The sequence below is a fragment of the Electrophorus electricus genome, chromosome 15 (genome assembly GCF_041902795.1).
Source record: "Electrophorus electricus isolate QZ-2024a chromosome 15, ASM4190279v1, whole genome shotgun sequence".
Lineage (NCBI taxonomy): Eukaryota > Metazoa > Chordata > Actinopteri > Gymnotiformes > Gymnotidae > Electrophorus > Electrophorus electricus.
In genome coordinates this window covers 4,554,073-4,580,033 of record NC_137511.1, presented here as the reverse complement: position 1 = coordinate 4,580,033, position 25,961 = coordinate 4,554,073, and the positions used below count along the sequence as shown (strand labels likewise).

Below are 25,961 nucleotides of genomic sequence, written 5' to 3'. Positions count from 1 at the left end.
TGGAGGAGTGCGTCCCTGGGTGGCTAAGCCCTACACCCGACCAGGCCACCTCTGGAATGCCACCACCAGAGCTTCAATTCACATTACTGTCTTTTTTCTTTTGTGAGTTACACATAACCGGGACTCACAAGGAAACACACACACACACACACACACAGACACAAACGTACATACACACACACTTCTTAAAGGTTATTCAATCTTATGTAAAAGACGGTATCACAAAGGTATGGTTTAATCAGGAAAAGGCAAGGTTTAAGCTGTTTGCATGAAGATGCAGCAAGGTACTACACAAAAGATGATACATAATTTGAAATATCCAGACATATTGGAATTAAAGCATGTTTTCTTTTCTGAAGGAACAGACAGAGTTTTGCTTAAGTGTTTTTGGAGAAAACATTGTCCTCTCTGTTGATACGTTGGCCATGAGATCTGTACTTCATCATAATTATCATGATTACTTCATTCCTACACAGAGCATTACAAAAATGGTGTATGTCTGTGTTAGAGGGTAAGTGAATAAGTGAGAAAACAGGAAGAGGAGAGCGAGAGCATATCAAACAGAAAGGGAGAGACAGAGCATAACTTTCAATCAGTGTATGAAAGCATAGTGGAATCTTCTGGTCATATAGATCATCAGCTGTAATCGACTCAGCAGTGTACCTCACTCATTAGTGTGCCTCGTCATTAGTGTGTCTCACTAAGCAGTGTACCTCACTCAGCAGTGTACCTCACTCATTAGTGTGCCTCATCATCAGTGTGTCTCACTAAGCAGTGTACCTCACTCAGCAGTGTGCCTCACTCATTAGTGTGCCTCATCATCAGTGTGTCTCACTAAGCAGTGTACCTCACTCAGCAGTGTACCTCACTCATTAGTGTGCCTCATCATCAGTGTGTCTCACTAAGCAGTGTACCTCACTCAGCAGTGTACCTCACTCATTAGTGTGCCTCATCATCAGTGTGTCTCACTAAGCAGTGTACCTCACTCAGCAGTGTGCCTCACTCATTAGTGTGCCTCTTCATCAGTGTGTCTCACTAAGCAGTGTACCTCACTCAGCAGTGTACCTCACTCATTAGTGTGCCTCATCATCAGTGTGTCTCACTAAGCAGTGTACCTCACTCAGCAGTGTACCTCACTCATTAGTGTGCCTCATCATCAGTGTGTCTCACTAAGCAGTGTACCTCACTCAGCAGTGTACCTCACTCATTAGTGTGCCTCATCATCAGTGTGTCTCACTAAGCAGTGTACCTCACTCAGCAGTGTACCTCACTCATTAGTGTGCCTCATCATCAGTGTACCTCACTCAGCAGTGTACCTCACTCAGCAGTGTACCTCACTCATTAGTGTGCCTCATCATCAGTGTGCCTCACTAAGCAGTGTACCTCACTCAGCAGTGTGCCTCACTCATTAGTGTGCCTCATCATCAGTGTGTCTCACTCAGCAGTGTACCTCACTCAGCAGTGTACCTCACTCATTAGTGTGCCTCATCATCAGTGTGTCTCACTAAGCAGTGTACCTCACTCAGCAGTGTACCTCACTCATTAGTGTGCCTCATCATCAGTGTGTCTCACTAAGCAGTGTACCTCACTCAGCAGTGTACCTCACTCATTAGTGTGCCTCATCATCAGTGTGTCTCACTAAGCAGTGTACCTCACTCAGCAGTGTACCTCACTCATTAGTGTGCCTCATCATCAGTGTGCCTCACTAAGCAGTGTACCTCACTCAGCAGTGTGCCTCACTCATTAGTGTGCCTCATCATCAGTGTGTCTCACTAAGCAGTGTACCTCACTCAGCAGTGTGCCTTACTCATTAGTGTGCCTCATCATTAGTGTGCCTCATCATCAGTGTGTCTCACTAAGCAGTGTACCTCACTCAGCAGTGTACCTCACTCATTAGTGTGCCTCATCATCAGTGTGTCTCACTCAGCAGTGTACCTCACTCAGCAGTGTACCTCACTCATTAGTGTGCCTCATCATCAGTGTGTCTCACTCAGCAGTGTACCTCACTCATTAGTGTGCCTCATCATCAGTGTGTCTCACTAAGCAGTGTACCTCACTCAGCAGTGTGCCTCATCATTAGTGTACCTCACTCATTAGTGTTCCTCACTAAGCAGTGTGCCTCACTCATTAGTGTATCTCACTCATTAGTGTGCCTCATCATTAGTGTGCCTCACTAAGCAGTGTACCTTACTCAGCAGTGTACCTCACTCATTAGTGTGCCTCATCATTAGTGTACCTCTTACTTTTGGCCTCAGAACCATATCTGAGAAGATTCACTCTCTAAATCCAATAACCTCAGGAAAACAAACAAACAAAAACAAAAAAGGTATTAAAAAAAATGGAACCTATCCTGCCCTCCGTGATGAAACATGGAACGTCATTTGTAAAAGCATGAGCATCCCTGAGTTTCACTAACTGAGCAGCAACAAATGCACATAAATATGGAAAGCAGACACTGTAAATAAACAAACAGTGCTACAATTAAAGACATTTTCTACATATTTCTGCAAACTGCCTTAGTCAAAGATTTAATTCCCCAGAAATCAATACTAATTGTATAAAAATCACTATTTGTTCTTAACTTCAAACAAAAACATGGCATGGATTTGCAGTTCTCCCAAGTTAATTTTGTTAGCAGCACTCTTGGCTTGGTGCTGAGCCATATGAAAGAGACCCAGATCACTGAAGAACAATTATAAATTAATGACTGGGGAGAGATGCAGGCAAATTGGCCAGGAAAAGTGAATATTTGATTCTTGTGCTCCTGCTGAATATGTGATAAATCTTTCAGCATCGGAAGGCCTTAAAGAGGTTCTCTTTGCAAAAAAAAGGCAAGAGGCCTACAAACACACACACACACACACACACACACACACACACACACACACACTGCATGAGAGCACATCATGTAGATCCCTTAGAAAGGGATGACAGAAGCAGAACGTGCTGAAGCAATTTTCCAAGGAAACGCTGTGGTCTGGCAATTTTTGTGCTTTCATATTTACTCACTAACAAGTACTTCATATAGAATAATGGGTGCTGAATGCTGTTCCGTGTACCTCAACATCTACATCGGCATTAAATGTTTTTGTAAGTGATAAATGCAGAGATTTCAATATTAACCTATTCAAAGGCATGTAAGCCTTTCACCCTTTAAGTGAGTGAGATGAGGGGTTTGTGGGTGGGGTGTGGGGTTATTGAGGGGTTGTGGGTTCAGTAAGTAGAGTCAGAGAGAGCGATGTGGAGCTAGTGAGTGAGCTGTGAGGTTAGAGATGGCCTCAGTAAGTAGGGTCTAGGGTCAATGAGTGGGGTATGGGATGAGTGAATGGGATGTGGGATTAGTGAGTGGTGTGTCAGTTTAGTGAGTAGGGTGTAGGGTTAGTGAGTGCGGTGTGGGTTTAGTGAGAGAGGTGTGGAATTAGTGAGTGGGGTACTGGGATAGTGAATCAGGTGTGGGGTAGCTGAGTGGGCTGTGGTATTGGGGACTGGGGTGTGTGGTGTTAGTGACTGGGATTTAGGGTTAGTGAGTGGGGTGTGGAGTGCCGTACCGAAGGGGTCGCAGGGTTCGCAGCAGCCTGAGCACACGCAGCATGCCGAGGATCTTAGTGCCGTTGTTGGAGATCATGGACACCAGGATGTCGATGACCGAAATCATCACCAGCATTCCGTCCAAAACGTTCCAGCTGCTCTTCAGGTAGGATTTCTCTCCTAAACACCAGCCTAGGGCCACCACCTTATCACACAAACACAAAATAAAACATTCAACATACAGCAGGACAAACTAGAAATTCCTTCCAAATTCCAAACAAACACAAAAACAATAGTCTTGAGATGAATATGCTGGCAGAGATAGGCAGAAGAGTGATCAAAATAAAAATAAAAAAAAAAACTTCCTGCGTCATTGTCAATCTTGCTCATGCTTCAGTATCAGTTCGGAGCTGAGGAGGCATGGCTGCACAGTGCAGTCCTCACAAAAGTGGCCGTAAACAAATCAGAAAAAAACCTCCCAAGGAGCAATGCGAGGTTCCCTAATGATGCTGCTCATGAAGGCATCGAACGACATCATGTCACACGCCGAAGGCCAGGAGCTGTGGCATTCCTCTCATCTCCGCCTGCCCTGGAAAACTTTTTTTTTTTTTTTTTGTCAGGAACCGTTAATTAACCTCCAGTGAGTATGATTATTCTCCAGCAGGCTTTTCATTGGAAATCTCCTGAGTGGGTGTGACCTGACATATAACAGAGCCCTGAAATAGAAACCCTACACCTCCATGAGTGACACGTGTGAACTTTTCTCTCTTCTCTTGAGAGACCCCGGCATGCTCCCCCATTTCAATGCTGGTGATTTAAATATCTGGCAGACTATTCTTCCTGTATGGCGTTAGTAAGTGTGGAGATGGGGCCTGAAGGGATATCTGCTGGCCTCGCTTTAATTAATCCAGATATTTACTTATCTTAAGCCTGTGTGAGACGCCGCACTTGCAAAGGTTTTTAATTCAGCTGTCTGAAGTGAGGTAAGGCTGTCAGAGACGGATTTTAATAGACTGCTTTACTCTTTGTTGCAGTCACTGGAAATGTCATAGGAAGAGATTGAATAGAGGTAAAATGATATGAGCCGCTTCTGAGCCCAGTAGCCTGCCACGAAAGTGTTCTGACCAATCTACTGTAGTCACTGTGATCTAAAACAGACACGCTGAGCACTTAAAAAAGTCATATGGAAACAAAGCTGTTCCGTGTTTGGTTTGTGTGTTAGGAAGAGGTGGAGTTCTGTTACCCCCATCAGAGTGACCTGTCAAACGCTGTCACTCACCTTTATTGTCATTTCGGTCACAAAGATGGCAGTGAAGATGTAGTTGGACAGAGTCAGGAAGATGCGCTCCTGTGGAGAGAGGCAGGATCAGATCGAATGTGTGTGTTTGTGTGTGTGTGTGTGTGTGTGCGTGCGTGCGTGTGTGCGTGCGTGCGTGTATGTGTTTGTGTGTGGGTGTGGGTATGTGTGTGCGTGCGTACGTGCGTGCGTGCGTGTGTGTGTGTGTGTGTGTGTGTGTGTGTGTGTGTGTGTGTGTGTGTGTGTCTGCATCGCATAGCAGATTAGAGATTAGAGGTGCCTCCTGTGAAGTCATCTATGGAACTGTTACTCTTCCCACACACAGAGTATTCCACAAGCATTAACACACACACACACACACACACACACACACACGCATTTACACATGCCTGCTCAGCAGAGAAGACACATTTCATCAGTCTCAGTAGGTAATGCTAGATGCCACAGTAGGTAGTGATGACTGTAGGTTTCCTTCTCCGAAGTGAGATAATACTTGGCTCCCATTTTCAGTTTGTTAAACTGAGTGTAACATGAATCAGGCAGGTAGTAAAAGGTGAAACAGAAACGGCACAGCTTAATTACCTGGAAGAAGGGAAAGGGGTTAGGGCAGTGAAAAGGGCATGCATTCCCAAACACACGTTAACAATAGCATCAGCAAACTACACCAGGGTCACGGAGCCTGGCTGCTTCTTTCCAGAACTCGTGCATTCTCTCTTCTCTCTCCCTCACTGCCAGTCTTTCCTCTCTCTCTTCCTCACTCTCTCTCTCCTCTCCCTCCTCTCTTTCTTTCTCTCCCTCTCTCTCTCTCTCTCTCTCTCACTCTGTCACTAGGTTTCTCTCCTTCTGTCGCACACGGCCATCCCACGCACCAGGTGCTGCAGTTTCCACCTCTCTGCTCTGACCTGTGCCAGCACTGTGCACTTCGCTTTCCATCAGCGACAGTCCATCCTGTCAACAATGCCGCCCCATCAGAGCGGTGGCCCTCTCCGTCCTAACGAGCGCTCTGCAGCATGCCTGGGCCCGCACTACGGAAGACTCTCCCAGATTTCTGCATTGCCAGTCCTGCTGGGTAGCTGAGTTCATAACAGGATGCTCAGCTGGCTGGAAGTCCATGGTCTGATGGCTAGCTGATAGCCAGATTCTGGTATCCCTCACCCTGCAGTACTTCACTTAGCATCAACATATGCCACTGGCTTATGGTAATGGCCCTCAGCACTGGGAGAGAGTCTCAAATGCACATGATTGCTGTCCAGTCTGTGTGAAGGGTTCTATGTAAATAAGGAGGGGCCAGAAGACAATGAGGAAGAGGTCAGGGGCAGGGGTAGCCAACTCCGACAGGAGCCCGTGTGCTTAAAAGACTTTTTATCATGGCTGCCACAAACTTGGCCCAGGATGGAAGGGCTAGAGCAAAGGACACAATGCGCAAAGGGATGAGAATGCGACCCCAGCACTTCGTTACCTTAAACAAGAGCCATGGAAAGAAAACAAGCAGCCGAGCTGGAATGCAAACAACGTCATCTCCCCCGCTTGTTCAGAGCCTTCCTTCTTTGTCTGAGACACAGTGCCTTGGGACTGTGTTTCCCATGACCCCCCACTTCCAGCAGACCCAGAGAGCCATGGCAGCAAGCTTTCAGCCCCCTCCCTGCCATCTGAGAGCCTCGTGCTGACATCATCGCTATGCTCGTTGCTGTTTTTGAAAACAGGATGACGTCTTTGCCATTCCAATCTGCTGGGAGGATATGTTTTCATTCATCATGTGTCCGTGTACTGTATGTGAGTGTGTGTGTGTGTGTTTGTGTGTTTGTTTGTTTGTGTGTATGTGTGTGTGTGTGTGTGTATGTGGTCAGGTGTATATGCAAGTTCATGAATGAGGAAAAGCAAAGAGTCTTAGTGCTGGATCCCTGAAGGGACAAAGACAGTGTGTCTAGTCCACCAAACCCACAGGCAAACGCATCCAGCACACACTGATTCCACAGCCCTGGGTTTCTTCCTCATTCGTCTCTCATTAGTTCAGGTTCTGAAAAGGCACGCATGCTGAACCACACCTGGCCTTGACAGGGGGCCCAGGTGCTGGCTCTGAAGGCATTTGTTAATATCTAAATGAAAAAATATCTCACATGAAGTATTAATGCTACATGTCTGTGCGGGTAGCAGTGAGGTACTTGTTACCATAAAGAAGATTTGTCATGGAGATGTGACTGGCATAAGAGCAGGAACCAATGCATTACATTAAAGTTAAAAAGTTCTTAAAATTCACAGACTGGGGTTGGAAGGTAAAGAGACATGGATGAAAAGAGGGAGAGGGAGAGAGGGGGCCATGGAGAGAGGAGAAATAGTGTGTGAGAGAGAGACAGAGCAATATAGGGAGAAAGGAGAAGCAGTGACAGAGAAAGAGAAAGAGAGAGAGAGAGAGAGAGAGAGAGAGAGAGAGAGAGAGAGAGTGAAAGGCTGTGTATGCTCCCAATGGTTTAACTTTAATTCATGTTAAGTTTTATCATGTCAAACTCAAAAAGTCAAAGTGCAGGCAACACCAGCATTTACTCTGATTTCTGTAGCTGTACACTAGCAAAATTACTAGAATCTGTTTCACCTAAATTACTACAATGATCCCACACTGAATACTTACAGAATAAGCCTACAAGTAATTCTTCTAAACATACACATATACAAATTCATGCACATATACACCCCCCCCCCACACACACACACACACACTCACACACACACTCGTACATGTAGATGAGTTCCGCTATGTTCTTAGGGTGATATATATAATGCCTTTAGGCGGAGGTGAAGAAGCCCTAAATCTCCAGGGGCTAGGAGGATTGCGCAGATTACACAAATTACGCCTGACGAAAACGAACAAATGGAAAACATGGCTCCCGGGCATGACATGTTGTGTCAATTTCACACGAGGAAGCCTTTGGATCTCCTATAGCAGGCATCTACATATGTTAATATGGCAGGCAGACAGACCGAGGCAGGTACGGACGTGCAGCTCCACCCCGTCAGCACAGGCGGGGCACCACTCCCTGGCACCAACAGGTAACAGCTGGAGCTATTCGATGCCCCAAACACCACAACCTCAGTGAGGAATGTACCGCCATGGCCTACACAATCTCATCACTTACCACATGAAAAGCCGCTGAAGGCACTTTGAAAAGTTTGCCAACATTTTAAATAATTTTATTTGAATTTCACAGACTGGATGGAGTTACTCTTAAGTTCCTTTAGTGGTTCCTTTAGATCACAGACATGTCTGAGGACTTGGTAGTCAAACATCAAGGGATAGCAAATTTTCCACAAACACAAACTTTACTTTCTAGTTGACATTTGGAAATTAAAATTGTATATTTAGTCCTTCTGTATATCCTTAACCCTGGTAGCCTCATTTATGTGAAAGCTGTGAACCCTGAAAACGTCCCTACCCTGAAACGTCTTGAAACAGTTTAGAGCAGTGTTTTACACCTGACCCCTTACTCCTTTGGCACTGGGGTCGCACTCAAAGGAATGTCATTGCAAGCACAGACATGGCAGCATTGCCTGCTTTTCGGTTTCCAGCACTTGTTGCAGAAATTACCAGTTAAACTACAATTCCTCTGACATTTTGGAATATGCATAATTTCATTTGATCACAGGATTTGCTCACAGTAGTAACTCCACTGACCACTGAATTTATCTGAAGAAAAGGAAAAAAGAACTTAATCATAATGCTTGTTTCATCCTGAATAAGTTTTAGAAAAGTCTTACAGTTAAACGGTGGCTTTAGGGACCTCTAAGCCATTTCTGTGCTGTTTTTGACAGCTCAGTACAAATTGTACTAATTTTTATAGTATATATTACATCTGCACATTTGTAATCATGATCATTATATACTCATGCATATTTGACTTTATGCACTGTGAGTGCCCTCTGTGCAAATATCACGCTGATCTGAGTCATGAGCTGAGATTTTCCCCTGCTAAAATAATGGGAAAATGAACAGAATATAAAAATACCAAGGCTGCCATCTCCGAGGTTGCCCGTGCTTCCTGTCAGCTGGGACCCCGTATGCAAATGCTATGCCAAGGTCTGGCCGAGCTAAGGAGTCTTTCATCAATAGCAAGGAGGAGCTCCAGATAAGGGAACTGTAAGATGCTTAAAACAGACTCTTCACGAAATACCGCCCACGTCTATCAAATAAAGGGTGAAAAGAATGTCTCACACTTCAAATCAACATCATCATCCTCTACACAGCTATAAACATTTTGTCATCTATTTTTGACATCTTGACAGTACGATGGATGAGATGCCACCTCAGGCTAATGTAATCTCTCTGAAGCCCTTCCGGCTGACAATGTCCATGGCTCCCCTGACCTTTGCTTCAGTCACTTTTATTCTGCTGCCCCGTGTGTCACACGAGAGCTCAGATAGCTGTCACAAACAGTACACAGCCCAAACTGATAATGAGAAGCAAATCTTTTAAGCCAAGCTGATCCATCCTTCAGAATGTGAGAATTAGAAAAAGTCATCTTTCCACGTTTGTCCATGAAATCCAGAATAATCGTTCTCTAAGGAAACATGTCAAATATTAAGCTTTCATTTTCAATAGACTCAAATACAGCAAACGCTAACTTTGTTTTGTGAGGCACGGATTGAAAATACCTCCTGAAGCTAACTATTTAAAATAATTGCATTATCAAAAATAGGCCTTATATGAGCTTTTAATTATTCTCTCACAATTATGTCATGTTCTTTAAAGATCAGGTGGGATACGGTGTATGTGTGTGTGAGAGAGAGAGAGAGAGATAAAGAGAGAGAGACATTGTCTCTTAACTTTTGATTTAAGCTTTTTTGTTTTCCGAGCTTTCTGAAAATGTAATGAGGATTGTATTAGTTATGTGGGTAAGCATGTCTAGGACCCATTCTAACCAATCAGGCATAGAGTTGGCCTTGCAGATAATTAAATCAATTACCACTACATTGACTGAGCTTTGCCTTTGACAGATACAAACCGAACTAATGAGTTTGGTGCTCAGCGTGCTCAATACTGTCCTTCACATTTCTGACTGTGTATCCTAAAGGTGTGCATTTGTTTGTATGCATGAGGACTCACCGCACTTTTTGGGTCAATCCAGGGCCTCTCCATAGCAATGGTGATACAGTTGAGGAAGATTATGACAAGGACGATGTGATCAAACATTTTGTGGGTGATAATCTTATTGCAGCTCACACGGAATCTGCAAGACACAATTGAGGAGTCAGGCATTTAGAAGACCGGTACAGTGTGAATGGTCTGATAACAAAATGGATGGGCTAATTATACTGCAGTGGAGTGTGAGATAAAGCCATCCATTAGGTAAGCGGCTCCACCACCTGTATCCAGGCAACCATACACAACATGACCCTAAAGATTTGTTGATAAAGAGGTAGTGTTTATAGATGCGATTGAATAAGCAAAAGTGCAGCTAGACTAAGTTCTTCTCCACAAACAGCGGCTGTGGGACAAAATGGGCCAGCAGCTCCCTTACCCCTTCATGTTTATATGAAGTTAAGTAAAATATTTGGAGTTTAAGTTGCATTCTGCTGCATTCTACAAATGACTAACTGACACGATCCTGACAATGGCTAAGTCACATGATCCTGACAATGACTAAGTCACATGATCCTGACAATGACTGACTAAAGAGCTGTCATGTTATGTAATTACAGAAGAAAAACAGATATAGCTCCACAACCCTGGGCAACATCACTTCATATTTCCCTGCAACCTACTCACATGGAATGTTGAATAATTCCTATCATTTTCTATGATTGACTGCTGTCATTACCAAGTAGGTCTCATTTTCTGTTCAATAAATGAGGCTAAAACGTTTGCTGTTATGATAAAGATAAAGTTTGAGTCAACACTGAAAGTGAAAAACAAATAATCTGTGGCTGTTTCTCGAAAGAGGAAAAGTTTTGTTCAGTGTAAGACATGCCTATTTGTTAATGTTTATTTCTGCCATGTCTAGTTCTTAATCAAACAGACTTGGCAAACCAGGTTCAGGTTTTGGAAGTGTAGAATTATATATTCCATGAATGTATATACCTCTATACTGTATATACTGCATGTGTGTTTAGCTACAAGAGTTGCAATGGGGTTAAATGAATAAATAATGTCCACGACTTCAGTGTCTTTCTAACTTGGTGTGATATCATGGAATTCATGCACAAGAGGAAGGAAAGCAACTCCAAAGTGTTGTCATGCCAACCTCCTCTCAGCTCACCTCTCTCGAGCTGCAAGCGGAGAGAGGGGACAGTGTGGATTCCCTGACTTCCAGCAGGGAACAGCCATGGCACCTAGGCATACAAATGCAGACCCCCACATGCAGACAGCACTGCATGAGTCAGCTGATCCAGAGTCAGCTTGGGAGTACTCGGTATGGATGGAAGCCGCGTCATTCTGTACACACTGACGGAGAAGTGTACCAAGCAAAGCTAGGATTTTTCTACTCACTTCTGCTCATATAATCACTGCATCGGCCATGAAGCTTAGTGGGCGGAGACATGCTTCCATGGTTGGGATGGGGAGGAGGGGGTGTGGGACAGCTGTGGGGAGGCTAAGAGCTGCGGGAGCATGTCACGTGCTCACTGTGAGCCACATGGGAATGGGGGCCCAATTCCCTAAAGGGGCATTCTGAGCAGGCACAGCGTGGGATGCAGCCTCACCTGGACTCAGAGGGGAACAGGTAGAGAGACCAGGTGCTCCTCTGCCTGCACCATGCAGGCTGCTTCCGCTCGAACCAACGGTAGAGGCGCGCCCGGCGACTCTGCAGTGAGGAGAAGACGTGCAAAGGGGAAAAGACGAAAGTCAAGCGCATATGACTGTCGGCAGAAGCTGCCGTTACCTTCTCACAGGCAGCAAATGGTGCACAGTACCACCATGTAGAATCCAGCGTATCAAATAAACAGTCATGGCTGCTGTCGTGGCATTCTCACCAGGTTCCCCTCGTCATCGCCGTTGTCGTCCTCGCTGGCGTGCTCGTCCAGCGAGAGGCGTGTGGCGGCCCCTGTGGGCGAGCCCTTGCCATTGCTGAGCAGGCCGGGCGGCCGCGTGCTGTGCACGCTAGCCGAGCGGTGCAGGTAGGGCACCTGCAGCGTGTCGGCTGGCAGTTCGAAGGAGCCGCGCGTCTCCAGAGACTCCATGCGCCTGTGTCGCGGCCTCTGACCGAACGAGTCTGTCCGCGAGAGCGAGGCGTCGTCGCCCTCCAGTGCGCCTTCGCGGAAGCCGCCGGAGCACTCCTCGTCCGAGCTGGAGTGGCCGTCGCCGGACAGCAGCGAGCGTCGCTCGCCCGACTGCCGTTTCTGCCGCTTGAGGCTGGGCGCGCGACCCACGCTGTTCCAGCTGGAGCGGCGGCTGGTCCAGCTGCTGCCTGAACTCCAAGGGGCGTGCGGAGAGCTCCGAGCGCTGGACTGCGACAGGAGAGGGAAGTGGTCATGCAATCATTACACTTATGACATTTTCTAATGACATGTCAGAAATGACTAATTCTTTGCTTTCTATACACATGCTACTGTTCAGTTATCAAGCTGCTTTCAAGCTGACTAGTCCACCCAGTGGTTGGAGAGATCCCCCCCCTGACTTAGCCCGACCGCACTAACTGGAGATTTCTCCTGGCAGTTGGGGTCCACGGAGACGCTGCTGCCCCTGCGGGATTCGTGAGCAGGGTCTCCTCCTCCTGAGATCTTGGGCACGGGCATGGGCGTGGCGGCCGTGTGGGTGATGAGAGGAGGCGTCAAGCTGGCCTTCAGATCCACGTGGCCATTGATGGGTGCTACTGCAATCAGAAAGACAGCAATAGGCAGGGCAGATCCCCTTTGACATCAAAGTTCCTCAGAAAACATGGCAGAGGACTAAAGAATACTGATGTGTATATTAAGCATTTCCTAGTCTGATGCTCTGCATAGCATCTGTCAAAATAACACAATGCCACAGGACATAAAGGTTGCAGATGCCTCCCAGCTTGTTGGTGTAACTTTTTATGAAGGGAAATTCATTTACGCACGCATGCTCTCACCAGAAGAGGCTGACACATCCTTTTTGCTTCCACGCACATCATCAGCACTTCGGGCATAGGAGTCTGCTTCTGAATCTGACTTGGAGGCATCACCCTTCATCAAACGGAGAGAACAAAAGAGCATTGGTCAGTAGGGGGCAGGAGATGGGCGGTGACCGAGGTCGGTGCAGTGAGGGATTAGAAGCAGAGGTGGGCAGGTGGAAGTGAGCGTGTCCCCGCCCATCACCCCCCCACCCCCTAGCAACCCTCTCTGTCAAAGGTCAGAGGGTGACTGGTGTCCATGGGAGAGTCATCCAGGTCTGGGGGTAGTCCACAACCAATACAGTGCCTGCATGCATGGACAGTCTCATCCTGCAGTACCACTCTGAAACCACTGCAATCAACGTATTAGCTGTTTGCTTATCTAAGGTCTAAATATTTGTCAAATGTATCATTCACATGTATTTCTGAGAGAATGATCTCATGATCAAACCATCTGCTTTGTTTGTGTAAGGGTGAATCCACATGGTGTGGAATATGTGTGGGTTTTCCCAGCCCACTAGAGGAGCAGGACCAGTACAGCCGACATGTCCAGTAATCAGGCTGTAGAAATAAACACAGCTATTTTTATCAGGGGGCTTATTGCTTTATTTTGCCTGTATTACCCTCCCTCTCACCTCTAGTCTCAAGAAACCCAGTGTTTCAGTGTGGTGTAGCGTAACATTTCAACCCTGCTTGGTTTGTCTGAATAGCAATAACGGTTGAGAATCTTAAATTCTCTCTCTCTCTCTCTCTCTCTCTCTCTCTCTCTCTCTCTCTCTCTCTCTCTCTCTCTCTCTCTCTCTCTCTCTTTCTTTCTCTTGTGGTCAGGGAATTGAATCTCTATATCTGTATGCAAGGGGTCATTCAAAGATTTCATGATTTTTAAAGCTTAAAATAGCTTTCCATGGTAGTCCTCTCTATCTGAATGATGCCTGCTGATATCTACCATAAAAAACTGGTTTGAGCATGTGGCATCCTAATAAACTAGGCAATTAACCACACTTGGCCATGGACCTTCTCCCAAACTAATTATTTTGCAATCCATTTCAGCATGTGATTTTCTAGTGATCTACCATGTATAAGATCAGAGAGAGAAAGATACCAGGAACTATTCTGACAAACCTTTCCAACTAAGAACAATGTCTCCCATTAGTTTCACAAAACATTCAAGTGGGCTCAGGTTTTCAGGCAATTATTTCTGTGAAGACAACTGTTGAATGTGAGAGTGGATGATAGATAAATTAGATTTACACTAAGTCTGAAACTAGTGGGATCATTGAACTGCTAGACACATCACAATAAAACAGTAATTATTTCACATCATAGCTAAAACAAAGTAAACATGATTTGCCATTACATTAAAACACAACAACAAAAACAAAGAACCTTCAAAAAGTTATCTGGAACTGAAATCTATTGTCATGGTACGGCCCCTTCCTCCTCAAATTTGTGTGTGTGTGCGCGTCTGTGTGTGTGTGTGTGTGTGTGTGCGCATCTGTGTGTGTCTGTATTCCCACACCCTCTTGTGTCGTTCACCTGATCCCTGTTGTGTGTAATTGTCATGTGTGTATATAAGTCTCGTATCGTATCATCAAAGTGGTCAGCGTTTGATCCAAGTAGTCTGTGTTAAGACATGTATTTTACATGTGCAATAAAAGGTATGTTTATGTTCAACGTGCCTCGTCCCCGCATCCTGCTTAACCTTCGTCCGTCACATCTATAAGGCAGGAGAGGGATTCTTGCCCCACCCACAGTTAAAGGTACAACAACATAAGCACAGCTGTGATAGGCTGAACTCAGCAGAGTGACACGGCAACCATTATCAGCATCAGGCCATTATCATCTCTTATTGGTCTTTGGATGCTGTTGGCTTTTAGCCTAGCTTTAGTACCATTTGTGCAATTTGTTCAGTGCTGGGCAGTGGAGTCAGCTAAGACTGCTAGTGTGGAATAGGCCTGGCTATCTGTCTCAGCATTCTCACAGGGCCTCTCTGAGCGTAGATCAGGTGGACTAAGACAATATCCTCTGGCTGCTGGCATTTTCACTGACCTGTCTACACTTCAGAATCTAGAAAAATTGGTAGATGCACTTGGCTGATTCCATCCTCAGAAGTTGCTAAACAAAACTCTTTTAACCGGAAAGCCCTAGATCACTTAGAGGAAGGCAGTGCCAATCTGCTTGGACAGCACCTTCATTATAAGCTGCATGTATATCATTTGTTCAGAAGAACAAGTCTTAATTTGGAAAGTGTGCGGGGGAAAGATAAGAGACTCAAGCAGGCTTATCATTTTGACAGTCAAGTCCTCATATGGACTGTGGAGAGAGGAGATATTTTAGGGAGAGTCTTCGTTTGTTGGGGGTGATCAATGGAAGTAAGCAAGGCAAATTCCTAAGACATGGCGGCTAGTGTTTGTCACTCCTCACCACCTCCCCTTGCGAGTGTCACCTAGCACAGCTGCACAGATGGAGAAACATAAAGAGGATGTCCGCAAAAACAATCAGACCGAGTCTCCTCCACAGGATCAGGAACTGCTCACTGGATTGCTTTCACAATCGCTCAGGCTCCAATCTCACTGTCTGATTATTCAAATGGACAAAAGAAATAATGGAAGTTTGAGTCTCACCAATGTCATCGTACGGTGAAAAGCTATGATAGCAAACAGAATGAAACGCAAAGCGGGCAAAGCACTCTGGCATGTGGAATAGCACTTCAAGCCATTTGTGATTTGAAGCCATGAGTGATTTCAAGTCAGTTTAAAAGTGACTTCCCATTTCTTTTGTTTGCTTTCGTTCAGTAGTCTGGCTGGCTTTGCCTGCTTTTACTGTCTTTTTTTCCCTAAGCCCAAACATGTCTTCTCAGCCAGATAAAATAAAGACATTTTGCTTGCATTGTGTTTGGCCTGCTGGCTGCGAGCAAGTGAACCTGAAGAGGGACTTTGTGTCAAATCTGCTTCTACGCAAACAACCACAGTGACAACGTCCACAAACGCTGGGGTCCTCCAGGTGAGTCTCACTGGGTTACGCCATGCGGAGTGCTACATACCCCTGAGTCTATGGGCAGCTGAATACAGCTCAGCTGGCCATGCAAGTCTTCCCTCTTGGCCAGCTCCTAAAGTAGAGATGTGTTAGGTGTTTACCACAAAGGGAAAAGTTATTGATGGCAAAAGAGTACAGAGGCGATGAGCAAGATTATGAAAAAAAGAAATGCACACATGGATTCATCAGTATAATCTGGATGATGTTCCTTTGTCGTGTAACACTTTGGAGTGATGTAAACATTACTGTCATGTGTTTTGGTGGAGATGAGATGGACGTGGAGTTTGAGAGTCTCTTCTACTGCATACCAAATAGATTTACCTTTACTGGAAAATGCATGTGGCATTAAGTGACAGCTTCTATGTAATAAAAGAAAAGAATTGCCTCTAGAGTAGTTAGAGGTTAATGCACATTGAACGTTAGCAAATCTGTTTGATAGAGCCAATGAACTTGATTGCAGTGGTGAAAGATCTTAATGAGGATAGACTCTCAAATTGTTTTAAATGAACATTATCTTCCGAGTTATAAAGAGGTTGGCAGAAAATGCTACTTTGACAGTGTGACCAGAAAGCACAACAAGAAAAGATTTACACATGCTAGAGGGGCAGCTGACCAGTTCCCTGCGATAGTTAACCAATTACAGCCAATATAGCACTCCCATTCGATTGCTGAAGGAGTCAACAAATTGATATTACAGGCTAGTGTGAGTGAGATCAGCTATTTGCAGGGATGTTATTGTGTGGAGGGATTTGCAATATACTACTGCTAAGGCGTTCATCCAAGCCCTGCATCTCTCTGCTTAACATACCTCATTCATCTGATAGTTTCCCTAGCAACCCTGACGCACAGTAAAGTTCGGCCAACTAAAAATAAACTCCGTGTCTGAAGGAAAGGATGTGGGTTAAAAAATTAAGCAAACAGCTTTAGGATGCACTGGGGGGAAAGAGCAGACTACATGTGAGGCTAAAGCTCAAAGCCTGTTGGCACAATAGCATCCAAACCTACGCACTTCTGAATTTACATATTTAGCTAGGCCAAGAAAAATGCTGGCCAGCTAATTGAGGGCTATCTTTTGTTATTTACAATAGACCATTTATTTTTGAAGACTTTGGAGTAGCTAACATAATTTCCTTTTAACTGCTATTATGCAATGTGAAAGCTATTTCAATCTGGCAGACAAGCATGTGAAAAGCTACCAAGCAAGTTCACCTTATAAAGTGGAGATGGTTTCTGCTACAGCCACTGCATAGCTTTCTCCAAACACACTAGCTGCCTTATTTATCTGGGCATTTAACTTTGTTTGCGCAAGGAAGTTCAATGTCACAGTCATTAGATTGGAAAATAACAAATGCTTCATGTTGTAACTGGCTTTCTTACCCGTTTTGCCTCAGCAAAACATTTATGCATTTGTTAATTGCCCTAGGAAATAATGAAGAACCTGCCAATCAAATTTTTTGTTATCTTCAGAATCTGCTATGTGATGAAGAGGTCAGTGAGAGGCCCTAGTTAGAGAAAGGGGTTGACTAAATTAAATTTCTTGGGCCCAGATAGCATAACGTGAGCAGCATATGTTAAAGTGGTTAGCAGCAGTAATTTCAGAAATGTGATCAATGTCTGGGTCGTGATGAATAACTTTTACTGTAGCCAAGAATCTCTGCATGTGCACGTGGCTTTAGTAATTCATACCACCAGAATATTTCAAGAAGTGCTCTTGAGAATAGCTGAAAAATTACTTGACAGATTTTTCCTCCACGCAGTTCCATTTCCACCGTAATGCTAAATGTTAAAAATGTGCCCTTTATTGTTGTCTCTCCAAAGAGAGCAGATCAAAGCCTTTATGTTTTTACAGCTTGCGGCGAGAGAGATGGTGTTCAATTAAAACAGCGCAGAAGCCGCTCTGCGTCTCTTTTCAAAGGCAACCCCCTCCACTCAAAGAGATCCGTAGATATAGCCCTCATAAACCTGTGATTTATTCAGGGGCTATCCTTTCTCTTGCCCTGTTTTCTTTGTGTCTGTCTGCCTGTCACGGGGGAATGGTTGCTATGTGCTGGGCGATAAGTTGTTGCATAAGAGCACGGAAAAGAAAAACAAAAGGGAAACTGAGGGAAGGGTGCAAGACAAGCACTGAAAGGTGAGCAGCACACAGAGCTGGACGGACGGTAGCAGGCGCCGCCACACTCGACAAAGAACATGGAGCTCACCACTGCCTGCTGAAAAACGAACACCGTTAGACAAAAAGAAAGAGGAGAGATGAAGAAAGCAATAGAGAATAGCTGGGGGGGGTGGGGGGCACACACTTGGCGTAGGATCTGTCAGACAGGAATGGGAAGAATGGGAAAGGCAGCACGGATAAAAAAAAAAAAAAAAAAGGGCGGAGCTTGGAGGACTGAAAGAAGATGGAGAGACAACAATAAAGTTAAAAAAGTAGGGAGGAGAGGGTGATCACATGGGGAACCAATGCCGAGGCTTTGCCCTACCTCAGTCTGGAAGCCCTCCACCAAGATGGCCACTAGCAAGTTGAACAGGACGTAGTTCCCAAAGGTCATAAGGGCAATGAAGTAGAGGGCAGCCACAGGTGACGTGGAGGCCATGCCATTATACAGCACTTTATTCCAGTCCTCCTGGGTGAGGATCTAATATGGGTCAGAGAGGTCCATGTTATGCCATTGCCAAACACAAGACCAAGAAAAACCCTAGAGCAAATTTTGGTTTCTACAACAAAGCTGCTTTGAAATGACATTCTGAAAGTGGCAAGGGCCCATTGCAGACTCACCTGAAACACCGTGACAATGGCCCAAAGCAAAGAGTCGAAATTCTTGCGGTCAGGCATCGTGTCACCATCTCTCTCAGAGCCGAACTTACAACCAAACAGGTGCATGCCCAAAATACTGTTTCAAACACAGGGAAGGATTTCAGCATGTTACAAACATTAGCCTGGTCCAGAATCATTCAGTGCTCAGAGTGAGGTACAGCCAATGGCCTGGTGTGTGGTGCGGACTGATTCATTAATACTGCCATTATTACTGTTTTCGAGCAAGGTTTCGTAAACGAGTGGCCTGCTCCTTGTCCATTCTGACCTGAAGATGAAGATGAAGAGCATGAGCAGCATGCAGAAGGTGGCTACGTTGTCCATAGTCTTCATCAGGACCACCAGCTGCCTCTGCAGAGCAGGCATGAAGCGCACCAGCTTCAGCACACGCATGAGTCGAAAGGTCCTCAGCACGGATAGACCCCCACCTTGCTGACCAACAATCTCCCAAACACTGTGGGACACACACACACATATGCACGCACACACACACAAACACGCACAAATGCACGCTCACACAAACACACACACACACACACACACACACACGCACGCACACAAAAACACACATGCATGAATGCACACACAAACACACAGTGTAAAAGTTGCCAATGTGCATGTACTACATTATCATGCTCTTCATAAATGGTCTTATTAAACAGTTAAACAGTAACATCTCAAAACACCTGAAATTTCAGATGCCTTTGCATATATAAAGCAAATTCAACTGTGAAAACTGTGATAAGCAGACAAATATTAAACTGAACTTGCCATCCTGACAGCTGACAGTCATCTCACTGAACAGCTACCAGATGTCACATTACACAGAAATGGCTGCAATTTGTCACACTGGCACTGATGTGAAGTAGGTGCCAGAGTGCGTTCAAACAACGCTGATGAACACAGGAAAAAACGACATCCCCTTGATGACGCTGACAGAATATTTCTAAACTCTGACGGAATTGACTGCAACCCAATACCTGATTACCACGATGATGCCGTCAAAAATGTTGTAGGGGTTTTTGATGTAGCCAAACGGGCCATACACAAGGAGCTTGAGGAGCATCTCCAGGGCGAACAGGCTGGTGAAAACGATGTTGCTGATCTCCAGGGCATTGGTGAGCTCCTCCGGCTACCATGTGGGTGCCACAGGAACAGAGGCACAGGAACAGGAAGCCAAAAAGAGACAATTAGAGAAAGAAAAAATCCCAATACACACATGCCTTCTTTATAACAACCATAAAGAGAGAAGAACAATTCATGCTAAACTGTCTGAGATGGTAATGCCTTATTTCAAATGTTTCATTCAAGTTTACTGCTATGTGCAAAGTGTAAATATTATCCTAGAAAAAGTTAATTTCAATTAGTATTGAGTTTCTTAGCAATAAACAAACAAATAAATAAATAAAAAAAAGATATGACAGAGTAGAAAGCATCAGTTACAACCAAGCCTGAGCACTTATTTACATCAGCTAATTAGGTCAGGAAATTTCTTGTATCTGTAATGGGTTACATCATATCTGCACTGTGAAACACAACCAAACACTGCAGTGTAAACATGGTGCCAAACTAGAAATGGAAACTAAATACAGCACTGGGCAGAAATGGAAGAAGATCTATAAGCAAATCACTCACAGTCCATCATTTCTTACATGATAGATAGATAGATAGATAGATAGATAGATAGATAGATAGATAGATAGATAGATAGAGAGAGAGAGAGAGAGAGAGAGAGCAAGGGAGATAGAGAGTTGCTGAGTATCTGGGACTGTCTGTTAATGATAGCTGGACTACTTTTAGCTGCTCTGTCCAGGCTATTACCCTAATGTAACAGTGAATCCGGGTCAGCCTTGATTACTTGTCTAAAATACATACACTAACAGCCAGTGAACGTGTGCCAAGCTCTGACCATGTGCCCATGAGAGAGACTGTTCGTTTCCAGAATGCTGAAATCATATTTGATCGTACTTCAATGGCCTGAGTGATCGCGTTTGATCATTTTTCCATGTCCCATGTTCCATTTTATCGTTTTTTCAAGTAAAGTTTCACATTTGATCATTAAAAATGGGCAAGAAGGCACAAGTGGCCCCATACAGCTTCAAGGCTTGCGGACGTTAAGATGTGGACCGTGATAAATGAATATTGCACATAGTGATTGTAGGATTAATAACAGCAGTGAATCAGCTTAAACACATCGCCACAGCATTTACCCAGCCTCCCTCGGTGTTTACTCTTCAGCAAAGCATAGCAGAAAAATAACTCCGATGACTATGTGCTGCAAAAAGCAAGCAGCACACAACTCTCGTCCTTCCTGATCAATGGCGGAGAAAATGCACTAGTATCACTGCTGGTGGTGATGGTGTGGTAGGCAGAGCGAGTTTTTTTACAAGGCGAGTGGGCATATGGGCATGTTCCAACATTGCTTTCTATTTTTACGGTTGTTATAATGAGACCCAACACAGACATTCCTCAAACATGATGGTCTGATGCCCTAATGAACAGACTCTTAAACACCTGAAAACAAAACAACATTCCCAGGCAGGCAATGATTTACTTATTAACATTAGCTGTGATTTTAGAAGCAAACTAATAATTCCTAGATGTAACTTTAATATAATTGTGCTATAATGTAGCATTTAAATGACAAAAAAAACCAATAGTTTCCCCTGATGACTGTTTCTGCAATGTACCGAGAGACAAATATAATTACATATTGTGCATGAAATGAAAAATAAAATCCTGGGGGTCAATTGAGTTTGTCTTAATCTAATTAAGGCCTAGGTGCATTATGATGAACTGTGGAGCTAAATGTGTAGTTGGGAGAAACTGATCAGTGATTCGTTTTTTTTAAAAGCTGCTTTGGCTGTGTACTCCAATACAAAACACTGATGCTGAGCTTACAGTGCAGAACACTGGCTTTAATTGGCTTTAATATGAAGGTATTTAAATGATGGCTGTCCCAGAACTCATGGACTGCATCACGTTTTTGGCTCCTGTGGCTTTTCACAGGATTGGGGGAGGTGGCGGCACCTCAGGTCCGAGCAGCACAGGGTTGCGCTCTGTGTACGCAGCAGGAGAGTGTGTGCTGGGTCCCAACACGGACGCAGCTCCTCCATTCAAATCAAGACCACTTGTGAGAAGAAAACAGCACATAAAACACTCAAACCTGCAGGGAAGCCTTTTCCAGGAACAGAAAAGCCAAGGGCAATAACTGCAGCGAATTATGCAGGGATAGTTTTGTTCTTCTTCATAAGATTATTTCTGTTCCTATTTCTATTTCCATTTATATTTCAGATTCCTTTCTTTTACTCCAGGATAAGACCAATTAAAATGTACAGTGCTTTTCAAAGAGGGCACATTTGCTCAGCACAGACAGACTAACCAATCGACCGACAGACAGACAGATAAACAGACAGACAGAAGTTGTAGTTTTTACAGGCTTTAATATAACACTACTCCATCTCAACTGAGCCTTTATCTGTTCTGTCGTGATGTGGATTTTTTTTAGTTAAGTCCAGGGCGGATGGGACCCAGCAGCCAATTCCAAGGGTTTCCAGATATGTGGAGAGCTCTCATGCCTGAAGACCTTAGCCTCTCTCTATCATACAGCCAAATTCTGTGGAGACCCCTAACTATGCAGCCCCATCTACTACAAAGTGAGGACTGTCTAACGAGAGTGCTTCGCTGTCCTCTTTCAGTGTTCTCCTGAATCTGAAACTTCACACTCAATGGTCACATTATTACGCCAACATGTATAGCACTGAGCTACATAACTGGGATATGACAGTGTGTTGTACAGCAGTGGCTCACTCAGGTTTGACTGATGTTCAGTGAACCTGACAGCAAAGTGCCCACGTGGGAGAACGCAGTGGGAAAATAAGCAAGAAGAAAGCATGAACACAGACATCCCCCGGTACATGATGAGGTGCTAGTTACTCGCTGCCAAGCACACAGAGACGATGACGAGTCTTTGTCATTACAGGAAAAAAAAACTGATTTAACCACATTAAAGATGTTCATTTGGACCTTGAAGTTGGACAGATAAGTAAAATCTTTCTACATATAAATTCAGCGGAAATGATTACAGCTCAAATGATCACACTGTGTTCGTGCTCATAACCGCCCCTGGCCAAAAGAGGAAGTGAAGTGAAGAGTCAGCACATACAGGAGGGAGCTCGAGCTGGGACCAATCCTGACAGCTGAAGCCCTAGAATGGCCTCTGCTCGCAGGGCTGCAGGCAAGCAGCTTATGCCACGCGCTTATGGACCTTTCTTTTTTTTTTTTATCACACTCTCAGCACCTGATCCAAGGATTAGAGGCCAAGAGCCTTCGGATCCAGCAATAGTCTGCCTCGCCACACTCCGCCCTGGGCAGTGTCAGGCTCTAGCTGCCAGCAGGAAGGTGCTTGATGCAAACCAGATGATACCGTCACCCAGAGCCGCCGTAGCAACAATAACCCCGGCGGCAGCGGGGGCGGAGCGAACGAGCCGGCTCCTGTCCAGCAGGGCAGCGAGGAGGACCGGAGAAGAACGCAGGCGTACAGTGCGGCCTGAGCGCTGGCCCGGTACAGGCAGAGCAATCATGTCAAAACAACGATGTCAAAAGAATGTTCAATCAAAAACAGTAGCAAGGAGCCTGAGATCAGGTGCCACAGTTTTGGCAGTGGGACAGAAATTCCATCAGGAGACTATAAAAGGGAAAGGTGTTAAACCTGAAGGCAGGGACAACCGACAGGGATCAGGTCTGTTCAGAGCAGCCACACCCTTCCCGGCTAGCAGCACGGCGGTGGTGTTGTATCAGGAACTGCTGTTGGCCAGAACAAGTACACACATATCCTCCTATGCAAAGCACTGTTCTAGGAATGAAAATAACCTGCCAGTAGCCTGCTATTACATGGGGATTTGAAGAAGATTTTGTTTGTTTTTAATACGCTATGCTTTGAAAGATGATTTAACTATTTGAGAACCTGTAATCAAATTAATTATGCCAATGAATATAAAATTGTTCAGAATAAATGTGATTAGAAAATCTATGCTTATAAATAGACATTATGTAAAGGCTTCGTTGTCACCCCCCACGGCCACCACCCAACCCACCACCCAGCTGTGAAAACTATGGAAGCCTGCAGAGGGACAATCTGAACACAGTTACAGGGGTTGAACAGTCCATGTCTGTCCATGTCGCTACCTGACCAGTGTCATACCTGGAGTGTTTTTCAGGAGGTTCTCTACTATGTTGTGCTGTGTCCATATCTCATTCAAGTCAATCAAAACAAATGTGTTATTATCATTTACATCAATAGTAGGAGGAGGAGTAGTAGTTTTATTTGTAGTATTATTAGAATTAGTCATCTAGTCTTTAATAAACACCATAACACTGATTTGTGTTTGGGAAAAAGCGTAGCAGTTCATTACCATATAGGCTTCTGTTTAGCAAGCCTGAGTGGATATAGTTTTAAAAGTGCATCTAGAAGCATCTTACTGCGCCTCTGGAAAACACGATACATGCCTCAGGAAGCTGGGTTGACCTAATGCATTACGCACTGTATAAACCAGTGAGGATATTCCGCTGGGCTGGTAGTGAGCAGTGTAATCTCCCACTATTCTCCAGACACATGAAAAGCACCACCACATTCAATAAAAACAGTTCTGATACAACACAGTTGCTACAGAGCCACATCTGAAGGACTTTTTGAAATATTATTTGCAATCACATGGACTTGTGCCCAGATAACATCAACTCCAGAGACATAGCAAGTCACAATCCCACAACATCTTATCTACTACTTTTTACCACAAAGTAATCAAATAAGAGGAAAAATAGCCAAGGGGATTAACTGTAGTTTAGAGAAGGGTTCAGGATCTATGCAGCCTGTAGCCAGGTATTAAAAAAACCAAATACACACACAGAACCAGAACTCAGAATTATCTGCTCAAGTTTCAAACAGTTGCAATGTGGTTGGGTTTGAGAGCTTTCACCTGCAGGAAAGAGTGATCTTTCACATGATCTCATACTGTCCAAGAAACACAGTTTGGGAGTAAAAGAGCATTGGTCATCTTGTGCAGCTTAAATAACCCTGACGGTTTCTCTCTGTTCCCCACCAGTCTATCTCATATCGTCCTCCCTCGGCCTCCTCTGCACTGAAGCTTAATGGGACTTCTAATGTGTGAACATTTTTTAAATGGACAACACCACACACCATGACAACATGAATTCCAATCACTTAGCCAACAGCATTAGCATAAATGGACCAAAAATTAAGGTTGAGGGAAAGTGTTTCCCTGTTCTATGCTGGGCTCAGAGAAGCGATGCAGCATGTCAAAGGTTGGGCGGGAAAGCTCGGACAGGAAGGTCACACCGAACATTAATTGCTTTACGCAGGTTGAAAAAATGCTCCACAGGAGAGTACGGGCCACATTCCAAACCTTGGCAATGAGCAGAGCAAAAAAGCAAAAGAAGTGAATTATGAAAAAAGAGTGGGGCAAACAGTGATGAGAGGGCACTGGGCAGTAAAAGAGAAAAAGCAATAAAACCTCCAGGACAGTAAAAGAGAATAGATGCAATTAGGTAGGTTGGCGTCACGTTTTATTTGCTCAGCGACTGGGTCAAAGAACCCAAGTAACCTTGTAAATCCAAATTCCTCCCCTAGCCCCGTCTCCCGTCCTCCAGATGGTCCGCTTGATAAAGGCGGCTCGCACTGCCAGAATTCCCAAGGAGTCTGCAGGGAGAAACAGGAGAGGAGAGATGGCGGAGGCGAGTCCCGCACAGGAGGGGAATGCGCCACCTCCCCTCGGGCTACCACCAGCGCCACAGGAGTTCAGCGGAGCCTATGAAGCGTATGAGCTCACAATGCCTTTCTTTCAGGTCCAGCGCCCTCACTCAGCAATGAAGCACTCACACACGCACGTCAGTCCACTTATGAAACCCCGGCAACTATCATGCAACGTTCAAAAGTTCACGGGCCTGATGAGGTGACTCCTGGGATTACACAAGCTGCGCTTGTTAAATATGATTCATATATCTACTCGAGACGGGAGAATGATTAATGCTCCCTCGCCCAAGAACGAACAATCGTCAGACCCGAGAGAAAAACGTGGCGCTCATAACAGCAGAGGAGCTGTGGAACACATCATTCATCAGGAGGGCAATATTCGGCGAAGGGGCAGATTGTTTTCCTCTCCACTTGGCTCCCATGACCGGGCAGGAGCTTCAAGTGGGAGCGGGCGTGCAC

At 44.9% G+C, this 25,961-nt stretch overlaps 1 protein-coding gene across 9 annotated transcripts in view; it reads right to left on the bottom strand.

Moving 5' to 3' along the window:
- The window catches only part of cacna1g (calcium channel, voltage-dependent, T type, alpha 1G subunit), a 149,422-nt gene that overhangs the window by 35,912 nt on the left and 87,549 nt on the right, over nucleotides 1–25,961 (bottom strand). For 7 of the 9 annotated variants that reach the window (XM_081698277.1, XM_081698278.1, XM_081698279.1 and 4 more), the window contains exons 11-22: nucleotides 19,711–19,862; nucleotides 18,999–19,184; nucleotides 18,695–18,809; nucleotides 18,399–18,554; nucleotides 15,929–15,994; nucleotides 12,853–12,958; nucleotides 12,449–12,624; nucleotides 11,786–12,259; nucleotides 11,516–11,616; nucleotides 9,921–10,044; nucleotides 4,808–4,876; nucleotides 3,549–3,733 (exon numbers count right to left, since the gene is read on the bottom strand). In XM_081698277.1, coding sequence (XP_081554403.1) covers nucleotides 3,549–3,733; nucleotides 4,808–4,876; nucleotides 9,921–10,044; nucleotides 11,516–11,616; nucleotides 11,786–12,259; nucleotides 12,449–12,624; nucleotides 12,853–12,958; nucleotides 15,929–15,994; nucleotides 18,399–18,554; nucleotides 18,695–18,809; nucleotides 18,999–19,184; nucleotides 19,711–19,862 — 1,910 coding nt within the window. The remainder of the gene's footprint in view (nucleotides 1–3,548; nucleotides 3,734–4,807; nucleotides 4,877–9,920; nucleotides 10,045–11,515; nucleotides 11,617–11,785; nucleotides 12,260–12,448; nucleotides 12,625–12,852; nucleotides 12,959–15,928; nucleotides 15,995–18,398; nucleotides 18,555–18,694; nucleotides 18,810–18,998; nucleotides 19,185–19,710; nucleotides 19,863–25,961) is intronic. The other 2 variants (XM_081698276.1, XM_081698281.1) reach the window with 2 other exon arrangements.